This window comes from Netta rufina (genome assembly GCF_964035555.1).
Source record: "Netta rufina genome assembly, chromosome: 5".
Classification (NCBI taxonomy): domain Eukaryota; kingdom Metazoa; phylum Chordata; class Aves; order Anseriformes; family Anatidae; genus Netta; species Netta rufina.
The window spans coordinates 57,050,677-57,063,082 of NC_140128.1; the positions used below are offsets into that span (position 1 = coordinate 57,050,677).

The following is a 12,406-nucleotide window of genomic DNA, read 5'->3' on the forward strand; positions in this document are numbered from 1 at the left end:
TTGTCACCAGTTCCTCTGCCGTTCTGTCCAAATCCCTTGGCAAGCCAAAGTTTTGCAGACTTCCATGTCTTGAAAGTCCATCCCAAGGTCTTGGGGACATACATACTATCGCTGATAGCAGGCTGCCACAAGTCAGACAGTCTCCTGCCAGTTAAAGCTTATTTTATTTACCTTCCAGTTGCAGCAATCTGGGAGCAGATATGAACAGCTACTGATATTCACCATCATGTTCTTCTCTTAAAGCCTGGTGACAGTAATATTCCAACAGTCCACAGCTATGTAAGTCCTGTGTACTTTTTCCTAAGTGCTGTGTACTTAGGAAAAAGAGGTATTTGAATTCTGGGAATTACCTCTTAAGAGCTGCCACCAGCTACATTTGAGCAACCATTTTACCTTTTATCTTGGAAAGCAAGAGGAGATGTTAAGTAACTAAAAGCTACACAACCCTGAAGTTTGTCATTAAGCTGTGGTGACATCAGAACACACCTGAGGAGCACTAAGTCACTGAAAGCCAACATTCAGCATGCAAGTCTGAACATTACAGTTTCTCTACTTATTAGAAAGTGGGGAAGCGAAAGAGAAATTGCTGGTCTCTGTGGATCAACCAGGGAAACAATATTCAGTTCAAAGGTCTTAAATACAACACTACAACACTTTGGGCCTAATTGTAAATATATGGTTTAAACAACAACTTATAAACAGAAGAGATGGTATCCACTTCTTGTGTAGAACAAGAGTCACTAGCAGAGGCTTGTAGATGGCTATGCTTGGTCTTAGCAGCCCAAGCGAACATGGTCTGATTTGGAGACTTTGCTGATTGCATGCAGCCAGTTACAGTAAACTCCATGACATATGATAAGGAAAATCACATTGTTTTTAAACATAAAAAAAATTAGAACTATCAAAACCACAACAACAACAAAGTCTTTGTGCAAGGTGCAACAGCATGGAACTGCCACTGAAATCTCTAAAGCAGTAGCACAGGTTACCAAAACGGTACTATTCAAATTGTCTTTAGCCATTGGAAAGAACAGCAAATGGTACCCAAAATTGCACACTGTTAACTTCTACTTCAGTCTTTATTAGAATACATCAATAATTAAGCTTCTTATGTATTTAACTTACTGCCTGCCTAAAGCACATGCCAGTCAAGCCTTCCAAGCATCAACAAGCTCTGTAATTAGAATTTAAGTTCTCCAGCTAGCAGCTAGGACTTTTAACTTTTAAAATGTAGGCTGTTTTAAGATAAGACATTTCAACTTTACAGAATTATAAACAGAATTACACATACTCAGAAAAAAAAAGACCAAAATGATTACACTTTGTGTTTTAAGTTAACAGCCAGCTCATCCAGTATTTCATTACAATTTGCATGTAGTGCTTCAGGAGTACCAAAAGCTAGCATTTTCTACTAATTGTATGATACTGCATCAATATTAATACTGCCTACTCATCGAAAACCTGGAAATGTTAAGTTTATCCAATTTTAACTTTAGATGCTTCTTTACTTAAGCTGGTATGTTCAGAGTACTAGAAAGCACACAGACTAGAGAACTAGTGGACCATCTGGAAGTAGAAGCAGCACTGCAAGAAGCATTTAAGTGTAGTAATAATCAAATAATAATGTACTGAACAAAAAACATCAGAAGACATCCTGCTGGGAACAAGATATATACAATCAGGACTTTCAAGCCCGAAGCAGGATGTAAACAGATTGCAGTTTATGTACTAATACTCTAGTCTTATCTCAGATTTAAAAAAACTTCAGAGAACGAGCACCTGTGCATCTGTCCAAGGGGCATATAATTGGTTACTCAAGGACTATTAGGCTGTTCCTTAGCAACCTCTGCAAGCTCTAATCAAGTAAGACTAAGATTGTCATTTAGCCTTCAAATGCCATGCCCCTTCCATCTAATATAGCATTTTAACTACTGCTGAGGAGCACACAGTGATTTGAACTACAGATAAAATCCACGCTATGTTTTTCAGCTGAGAGTTACCAGGAAATCTTAATTTAAAATTTGCTGTTTTGGATACTAAGTTAAAAAGCATTCGATAAAATACATCAATTTTCATCCTCTCTATACGCAGTAATAGCTAACTACAATTCTCAAAAATCACCTTGGAGATAAAGTTTAGTAAATGGGCGCAAGCTGTAGCTCAACTACCAAGCAGTGGTTTATAATGATAAACCATTCCCCGAATATAATTACAAGAGAAGAGTTTAATATCTAAAGCAGCAGTAGACACATTTCAGGTAAATAGTGAGCATTTATCTCTCAGAGAGAGGTGGTATTTAAGTCTTTGGAGACGCAGAAATGCATCTATTGTGCTGCATACAAAGGATTTCTCCAAACATCACTGAACAGAACTCTAGCTACCAGAGCCAAAGGAATCTGAATAACTAGGAAAATAAGAGTAACTTAACTGTTCAGTCCTGGACCAGCTTCATTGTTCTTCCTTATCCACACACATACTATAGTTTCCACTCAAGATTACTTGTAAAGTTTTATATACAATTTTTCCTTAGATAGTAAGCAAAGGCACCAAGCATCCATGACTGATCCAGTAAGAGCCACTCCTCCCTGGCTCAAGGTGATGCACCAGGGAGCCACTGTAAACCCTACAGCCACGTGTGTTCCTTCAGCTCTCCCTGGGTGTACAGCAGAGGAAGGCAGTGGCTCCAGTGCACCATACTGGTGGAAGTTCAGCAGGTGCCCAACACAGCTAGCACAGATGGACCTAGTCATCCACACAGGTTCACTCCCCAGCCTTGGGGACAGCAAGGGAGGGTGATGGGGTGCTCAGATTACACGGCAACCCGCCACTCGCATGACAGCGAAGCACACCGTACAAGAGCCACCAACATGACAGCACTGCTGATGATCACCTCCAGCCAAAGGCTGACCAAGTTTAGATACCTACTGACCCAGAGCCGGAGCAGCTTTCTGGCATGAAGCCCAACGAAGGCGTATCAGAGTGCTGCAGAGGAAGAGAATGGCAGCGTTACTGCCAGGAGCCACAGCAACCACCTTTGAGTATCTGGATAAACATGAAGAGGCCAGAAGCAGTGTCAGTATACCCTTATCCCTCACTCTTTGGGCTAGCTCCTCTCCTTTCAAAGCACTTTTCACAAGCTTCTTCCAGCTCAGAGGATTACTAGCAGCTGGAAGCAGAGTGGCCCACAGGACAGAAAATCGATGTGCTAGCAGGAGAGCAGCACACCCTGCCCTTCTCAGCCTCCTCTCTAGGCCGAGCAGCCCCGAACCACAGAAAGCAACACAAATAGGACCCACACAGAGTTGACAAAACATCAGCCTTGTTTTCAGAAGAGAAGGGAGGGAAGCTTCTGGGCACAGAGTAATCTAAACCTTCTGCAGATGACTAAGTGCATGATGTGATTATAGCTGCTTTATGAACTTAATAGTTTCTAAAGTATGTTCATTGCATGTATTTCAGAGCCCACACTCGCACAAACCATCACATAGAGGAAAAACAAGTGAAGGAGTCAGACTACACAGAGAGGGTGAGTTGCATTCATCTCACCTACGCAGTGACTATGGTGTTGCTCAAAAAGAGGGGCCAGAGAGCCACCAGCCTTCAGGGACACCACCAAGTGAGACAACTCATCCACCTTACATCTGTCTTTAACACAATCCCTCCCATTCAAGAAAGACTTTGAGGCAAGTCATTAATAACTAACACATTAAAAATGCACTAAACCATTTTTGGCACTTTTTACATCCAGAAAATGTAGGTGTTTCACATTTACGGTTTGACAGAAGCTTAATTTTTCACTGCTGCTGTGCTGGCAGCCACTGAACTCTAGCAGCATTATCTCAAATTGAGCTGGACTCGTGCAGGGAATACAGGCAGTAGCATCAGACCCAGAAGTTAGGTTTTTACAAAACAAGGCTTCTCGACACCTAAACCAACAGATTTCCTTGAACTTCACTGGATCTCTCAGAAAGTCTACAATATGATGGGGCTGCAGCTCAAATAGGCCCAATATCACAAGTCTGATATAAACACACTAACTACAGTTTCACCCCCAGCCACTTATGTTAAAGACAAACCAGATCACTGAAGACTAAAGCTACAAATATTCGTGTCTATAGCAGACCTTTCATATAGTCTTTTTTTTTTTTTTTTTTTTTTTTTGAGAAAACAGGAGTTGGAACATCTTCAAACAGCCAGAGCTATAAAGCCCCCATCATGTTGTGGTGAATGAAACACACACCGTTTCTACCTCACCCTCTTCTCCACCTCGCATCCTCTAGCAAGGGGTAATCCTGACTCCTTTAACACCTATTCCATTTTCAGTGGAAGCTGTAATGCCCACATGGGCCGTGTGCTGGGGAGAGCAGCGTTTCACCCAGAGGCTGGTCAGAGCACCTTCCGGAATGAAGATCAGAGAGCTGACAAGAGGTGTCTAAGCACAGCTCTCAGCGTCTGGGAGGGAAGGTTATTTGTCTGCAAGTTTTGAATTCAGCCTCAGTGTTCCTTATAAATAAGCAAGTGTTTATCTAAGGAAGCTTTCAATGGGTATAAATAGAAGTGTTCTTTTTTCTATCTGGCCATCTCTGTGACATTCAAAAAAAAAAAAAAAAACAACCCAGAACTTTAAGGCATACAGGCTTAAGCAGTTACCAGAATATCACCCTCCAGGGCACATTTATTTCAAAGACATAAGAAATTCTAGATTCAGTAACATCAATGCATGAAAGATTAAGAGTGCAAAGAACATTTCTGCTTAAAAGTAGAAGACAGATTTTCTATAGTTACATGAAACTTAAGTCTTTAGGCTTTCTATTCTGGGCAAGCTGCAAATAGTTGCTGGCACACGCAGCACGCCAATAATAAATCCCTTTTTCAAAGAGTGGTTCTGAAGTGCTCACCATTAAGGCACTGATTCTTTTTTAGAGGTGACACCTGCAGCTGCTATTGAAGTCAACTGGAGTTGTCACTACTCAGCATTGCTACAGCCAGTCTCTAAAACACCGCCCAATTATATCTTCATTTAAGACAGAGCACTGCAAAACCTGCAAGCTACTCTTTGCATTGGCATAGCCCAAACCTGAAGGCATATTGTTATATAATAAATCATCCCCTCATTATACTTTTATTTCCAATCAAAAAAGCTTAAGTCAAATACAGTACTGAGCAGCTGAAAGCATATGATTCCCTGACCTGCTTCAAGACTGAGGAAATAAATATGGATTCAGAAAGTCTGCATTTTCTGATCCACAGCATTATTTGTCCCTGGGTCACACAAGGCAGGTAATGGCTTCGCACACACAAGCACTGCAGGTGCTTCTGTTAGCACAAGGAACAGTTTGCCACGCCAGTTACTACAGCAGTCCCAGAACCTATCGACAAGCCAATCTGGCAGTGAGTAACCAAGCAGCAAGTTCAGGGAGGGAAAAAAAAAAGGGGGGTAGATATAAAAAAATAAATTTGTGCTATCAGCACAGACTTCCATTTAGGAAAAGAGCTAGGCTACTGGCAAATAAGACATTAATAATTCATGTAATTCGTCAATACATATAGCTTTCTACTACATTATTTTTCCATGCTGACTTCCTCTGTTAATGAGGGGTTATAATGCACTTGCATCCCACATCATTGTACCAGATGGATTTTACATTTTGGCACAAGGTGATGCTCTCACTTTTATTCCCTGCCTTCAATTCTTGCTTGGGACTGTGCTTGCATGTGCTTATTAAAAAAAAAAAAAAAAAAGTTTCAACAGAGCAAAGAGCAATTATTTAGAGGCAAAGGCTGCTGAGTATCACTTGATACTTTATTTGTGAAATGCTGATCATTTTCATGAAGTGTGTTACGTTTCTTTGGTGCAACTTCATCTAAGTACCTTTCTGAATTGCAAACGGTCTAATTTTAACCCGCCTAATTTGAGCACATCTGTCACGATGGGTCATCATTCAAGGCGACAGAGTGCACATCTACCCTACCAGGGAGCATGGAGTAACCTAATCCAGGATGTTTTCATTACGAAGCCTCGAGATCCTGATCTTGGGTAGTGATGTCTCTGTTAAGACAGAAGGTAGACCAAGTGTAACACTACCAGCCAAACAGAAACATACAAGCACATTTCCTACAGTCAGACTACCTAGCTCCCTGCAGGCATCAAGGATCTAGATAACATGCTTCAAGGCTAAATGCCTCCCAGGGCCTCACTACTTCCAAAATATACACAAGTTTTCAAATTAGGAATGACAGTACTTGATGCAGAAGATCATACTCAAGTAGACACCATCTAAAAATGCCAAACAGAGCACTGGACCCATTAAGCAATAAAAGCTGCAAGGTCAAATATTCTTGCTTGGGTTTTGGCAGGGGAGGGGGAGCGGTTGCTTTCTAAGAAATCCAACATTTACTGCTGCAGCCAAGTTATCCTTTCAGCAGCTTTACATATTCAATGGTTCGTACTCCAGTTTATGTTTCAGCTCAAGACTGAACACTTCCAAGCATTTGGATGAGACTCACATGTGGACTGCATGTGGATGAAATCCATGCAGACTGGATATTAAATTTAAACACTTTCGTGTATTTTTAACTACCTGAAAGTTAACAGTGCTTTATAAATGTACAGCTACGTGTTAATAATCACACTCTAAGTAGGAAAAATTTAATATCAGCACTTACAAAAACAAAAAATGAACTAAATTCCAGTAGGGAAGGCAGAGTTACCAGAGCAAGTTGTGAGGACCCCCTGAACCTCCAGTACCCCTTCCTCAGATAGGTAAAGGGTCTTAACTAAGCACCTGTTGAGCGTCAAGAAGAAATAAAACTGCTGTTTTTTTCCAGATACTTATCTCCAAGTCCCTGAACTCTGAAGTTCACCTGTGGAGTTCAGACAGAGCACAGAGTACTTGTGCACCGACTGTCAGTCACACCAGACTAGCAAGAACAGGGGGGCTGAGGGGAGATAATTATGCATATCGTTGTACATGATTTCAACATCCACGACTAGTCAGAACAATTCTTCTATATGACTAATTAACTGAAGTAATGAATGCCATACCAGTATTTATGGTGCAGGAAAAGCTGTGAATTCCCTGAGGGAACGAACAGGGTGGAGAAAAAAACCACACACACACAACTCCATTTCATGCCATCTTGAAAAGATGTATTAAAAATGGTTCCACATAATGCACCCAACACAATGCCTACACCTTTAAAACATCATCTTCAGGAGCTGTCTAATTTCATTTATTTATCCAAAATTTAAATTTTGGTAATATCCTGTTACTGATAACTACTGCTATGTTAGGTGTTTCTAATTTGGTCAAAAGGAAGCACTTGAAGGTGCAGTGTCCGAACAAATGGTGTCTGAATTTCTTGCCATAAAAAATGCTTTATAATGAACCTAAGCTGTGTAAGCGATCTGAATTTATTTTTCAAAGCTATTTGAACCCTTCTGTCTTCTTTCTTTTAAAATTACACACACTTTAATTGCATCATTTGTTTGTTAACAATCTCAAAAGAGCATTAAGCTGCAAGTTTTACAGCAGGAGGCAAAGAAAAAAATGTGAGGTAGGTGGGTGAAGACGACAGCTGTATTGTTCTAGCTGTTCCTCAACCTCTCCCACTGCCAGATTTCTGTGGATGATGTATCCCAAGGTAGCAATTTTAAGAACTTTTTGGCAATATCCCAAGCTCCTCTTGCAAATCAGAGATCAGACTAATGATATTAAAAAGAGACAGGAAATAGGAATAAGCTGGATAACCTTCTCTGTATCAAACCAGAGAAGTCACTGAACTCTGGTACTGCAGCTTTACAGAAGAAACACTTGTCTTTTAAAGTAAAATGCTTTACATTTTTCCCATGTTTAATTGGAAAAAAAAAAAAGGCAAAAAACAGATATTTAAGATAGCCAATGCATTACAGATACAGTTAGTTTAGGACAATGTCCTATCAAACAGACATCAAGAAAACCTCCCTCAAGTGATTTGCACATTACTATATGAGCATCCTTAAGTGAAGGAGCTACCACCCAGGCGAGTTTCATAAGAAGTTCACATATACTAATGCTGCTTTTCACTGGGGCGGGATTCTTCAGTATTAGAAAAAAATACATTAAGTCCTTTGGCTACTGTGCACCAAAGCTAATTTGTTTCACAAGAGAAGAACACACTTCTATGAAAAGACTACATCCATACTGCTGTCTCATTTGGGTACAAAGAGATAATTTTGAAATTGCCCCAGTAGTTGAAATATAACCCAGGAACCCCATCTACTTTAAAAAAGCAAGTTGTTAAACTAACATTACTGTTAAGCCTCTTCTTGCAGACTCTATATGGCTTATGTACAATTGTGACAAAGATGCTGCATTCCCCATCAGACTGAACATCCACAATTCAAGAAACTACAACCTATAGGATGGACTTCTTTCCCTAAGTGCCTCTGCAGAGCGCGATACACGGACTGCTTTTAAAAGTACAGCTACTCCACAGCTTATTTTTAGAATCAAGGGTGGGCAGGGAGAGTATTCAGTAAACCTTCCAGAAATCAGCCAGCCACCCACTAGACTGCAGTGGCACTGTTTAAATAAATTACAGGCTGGTTTGCAACAGCTGCAAAGACACGGCAGAACAACAGTCAGAGACTTCAACTCCTGTAAAACGCTGGGGGCAATAATACCAGAAACAACGGCAGGCATGGTATTGTAAGCTAGAGACACTGTGGTAATCTACCTGCAAGAGGGAGGTCAAACAGGCCTTTTTTAGGACTCGATGAGCACAGAACAACAATATCCGGCAGCTGCAAGGTAGGAATGTGCTTATTCCAACAGAGTAAAAAACAAAGACGGCTGGGCTTAGGGACCTGCACTGTAAGGATTATCCAACTCTCCTCCTGTTTCAAGTAGCAATGCTAGAAACCAGCAAATTATAAGTGTGACTTCAGCTGCCTCTACTTCCTCGTGCAGATAACATGTAAAGTTTGAGGTGCTAATGTTACTGAAATCTCCTACTTAAAAGAGGAGTTTATGATTTCACCAAGCCCATATTACACGGTCAACAAAGGAGAAAGAATTTTAATTTTCCCTTTGATCTTATAACTTAAGAGCAGAGTTCCAAACACCCTGTTTTCTTTATGGTATTGACTATACCTGTTAACAGCAACCTTTCTTATTTCAACAGGCCTCTGGACAAACAAAGGCAATGAAAACACTCCAACTTGGCAATGAGAACACAGAGCATCTGTGCAGAGAAATTAATAGTTTGTGCAAATTTATTCGCCACCTAATTTGAGCAAAACCCCAACCTCTGCATGGGGTGGTTAATGTGAGGTGCATGAGCATCAGGACAGAGGGTCCCTGGTAGCACAGCAAGTTTTAAGTGTCTGTAGTGAAGCGGTTTCCTTTCCAAAATGAAACAAGCGAGCATTTTCCCCACCCGGACAGTTCCTAGCAGCAATTTCCAAGATAACAAAGCTTCTGCAGCCTGCCCACCTCCACAGATCACTGCAGGCCATCCCGTTTATTAGCCACCAGGTGCTCAATGCAACCTGTGGGTACCAGGGCCAGCATAACTCACCCTGATAACCCTGATATCACCGTGATAACTTATCTCCCTGCCCAGCTGGGGCACCTGGCCATCCATCCCCACACCTCAGCACTCCACCACCTGCCTGCTCAGAATGGCTACGGGCAGCAGCTGTGCTGCCCCGGGGGCCACCTACGAGCCTGGGGGGGTTGCCATACAAGCCCTAGGGGGTGTCCCTAAACACCCGAGGCAGGGGGGCACACAGCCAGGACCTGAGGGGTCCCCCCATGCCATGCCCACGCGTGGGGGCGCAGGGGGCTGAGCCCCGTGAGGAAATGGCGGGCGGGGAGCGCACCGGGACCCCCCTCAGCGCTGAGGAGAGGGGTGGCTCTCACCCTCCCCTCCTTCCCCAGCGCTCCGTACGGCGGCTGCCAGCCCCCATCCCTGAGGGGACAGCCGCTGTGTGTCCCCCCCCCCCCACACACACACCCCGGGGCGGCGCCTCCCGCCCCTCCCAGCCCCGCTCGAACGGCCGCCGCGGGGGCGGGCGCGGCTCCAGCAGCACGGCCGCGAGCAGCGGCAGCAGCAGTGCCAGCAGTGCGCGCAGTACCAGCAGCAGCAGTGCCAGCAGTGCGCGCAGTACCAGCAGGAGCAGTGCCAGCAGTACCAGCACTGCCCCGGGAGGGGCGGCCGCTCGCGCGCCCTTCGCGAGCCGCGGCACGCGCCCCGCGCCCCCACCTGCGCCGCCCTCCGGCGCCCCCTGCCGGGGGCAGCCCCGCGCTCCGACCCGCCGGGATCGTTACCATGATTATCTTATTTTTTAATTAATTTTTTCGTGCTGTCCGCCCCCACCACCACCACCGCGCTTTCTCGGGGATCCCGTCAAGCGGGACACGCGGTGCCTACTCCCCACCCTCTCTGCCTCGGGTTGCGTCCCGCAACCTGCCGCCCCCGAGCCGCACAGCAATCATAATAATAAAAAAATAAATTAATAATAATTAAAGCAGAGGGGGGAGAGGCGGCGACCTACCGGCCACGCGAACTGGAAGGGGATAACGATCCTGCCCGTCTCGGGGGTCCTGCCTTGATGGGAGTACTTGTTGCCGTTCAAATAAAAAATATTTCCACCGAGCACGGGGGTAGATCCGAATCCGTAGTTGCAGGGTCCGACGGGGGTGATCTTGGCCTGGTATTCCTTGAGGCAGACCTTCACGTAAGTGTCGCACTCGTCCCGGGCGCAGCCCTGGTTCTGGGGGCTCTTCTCGCCGTCGCAGCACTCCCCGTTGAGCAACTCTCCGTTTACATTCCGCACCGAGTTAAGCTGCAGCTCGAAATAGCCCGTGCAGCGGGACACCTAAAAATAAAAACCGAAAAAAAAAATATAATAATAATAATTAAAAATAAATAAATAAAAAATAAGGGAGGGGGGAGACGGGCACCTGAAGGGAAGGGAATAAAAAAAAAAAAAAAAAAAAAAAAAAAGGGGGTGCAACAGCTCTGCGAGCAGCACCGCGCAGCAGGACGAGAAGGGGGCGCGGAGCCCAAACACCCCCCCCACCCCTCCCCAGCACCCCCGTACCTGCAGGCAGGCGGCGAGGAGCAGCGCCAGGCCGAGAGCAGGGGCCGGGGGCCGGCGGCCGGCGCCCCCCATGCCTGCAGCTCCGCGGGGCCGCCTCAGAGGAGCCCGCCGAGCCCACCGGCCACGGAGCCGGACCCGCACCCGGACCGGCGGCCGCTCGCGGCATGGGCGGCGGGGGAGCCGCCCGCAGCGCGCCGGGGGGCGCAGGGCATGGGCTGCCGGCGGGGCCGCCCGGAGCGCTCCGCTGCCTCCTCCTCCTCGTCTTCTTCTTCTTCTGCCGCCGCTGCTCCGCTCGCCCTCTGTGCGCCTCGGCTCCGCGGACACCCAACAAGTAGGTGCCGGAGTGACAGCTTCATTACCCATTCGCCGCCGCGGCCGCCGCCTTCATATTAATGAGGGGGACGGGCCCGGCCCCGCGGCCGGCGGGTGGGGCCAGCGCCGCTCCCCGGGCGGCTCTTAAAGGGCGGTGGGGGGCAGCCGCCCCTCCCTATAACGCTGTGCCCTATAGCGCCGTGCTCTGCCCCGCCGCCAGCGGGGGCTGCACGCGTGTGTGCGCACCCACGGGGGGCGTGTGTAGTCATGGGGGGGTCGCTTGTGGGGTATATGCAGTTATAGGGGGGTATGCATAGGGTATGTGCACCCCCAGCCCTGTGGGAGCGTGCACACGCAGGCAGCGAGGAGGTGTGTGCAATGGGTGATCGGGGTGGGAGCACGATGTAGGGGTATGCACGATGCGGGGTCACCCGTGGGATGCTGCGTGCCCACAGCCATGTGTAGGAGCGCTTGGTGCATGGGGGTGCCGTGGTGGAGGAGCTCATGGGGTGGGATTGCCTACAGCTGTGGAGGAGTGCATGGGGTGGGAGCACCTGTGGCTGCACGGAGGAGCAGGCACAGCCACGGAGGAGCACATGTGGTGCCTGCACCCACAGCTGTGGAGGGGTGCATGTGCCCGCGCTCGTGTAGAAACCCAAAGGGTGTGCAGGAGCACTTGTAGAGCCCCCTGTGACATGTGCAGTACGCAGAGCAGATGGCCAAGTGGTGGGATCATGTCCTCCTCCTCCTCCAGTGGTGGCTCGAGCAGCTAGGAGAGTAAGCGAGCAGAGATTTCTCCTTTAGTTTAAGCACCCTGTGATTTTGATCCCTGCTGACAACTATGAAAGCTATACATCCAGACAACTGCATGCTATGGATACGCTATCAAAGCCCAGATCCCCATTTAGGACCTCGGGTTTTTCTTCTGTTCCTCTCCCTCCCCCCCTCTCCCTGTTCCAACTCCTTAGCACCGATCATCCACTGGGGCGGACAATCGGAGAACAA

General features: G+C 46.3%; 1 protein-coding gene across 1 annotated transcript in view; it reads right to left on the reverse strand.

Annotated features, from left to right (window-relative positions):
* Positions 1-11,452, reverse strand: part of JAG2 (jagged canonical Notch ligand 2) — a gene marked incomplete at its 5' end in the record, with an annotated part of 68,133 nt that extends 56,681 nt beyond the window's left edge. The window contains 2 exons of the mRNA XM_084288406.1: positions 10,541-10,864; positions 11,090-11,452. Coding sequence (XP_084144532.1) covers positions 10,541-10,864; positions 11,090-11,452 — 687 coding nt within the window. The remainder of the gene's footprint in view (positions 1-10,540; positions 10,865-11,089) is intronic.
* Between the last annotated feature and the right edge of the window lie 954 nt (positions 11,453-12,406).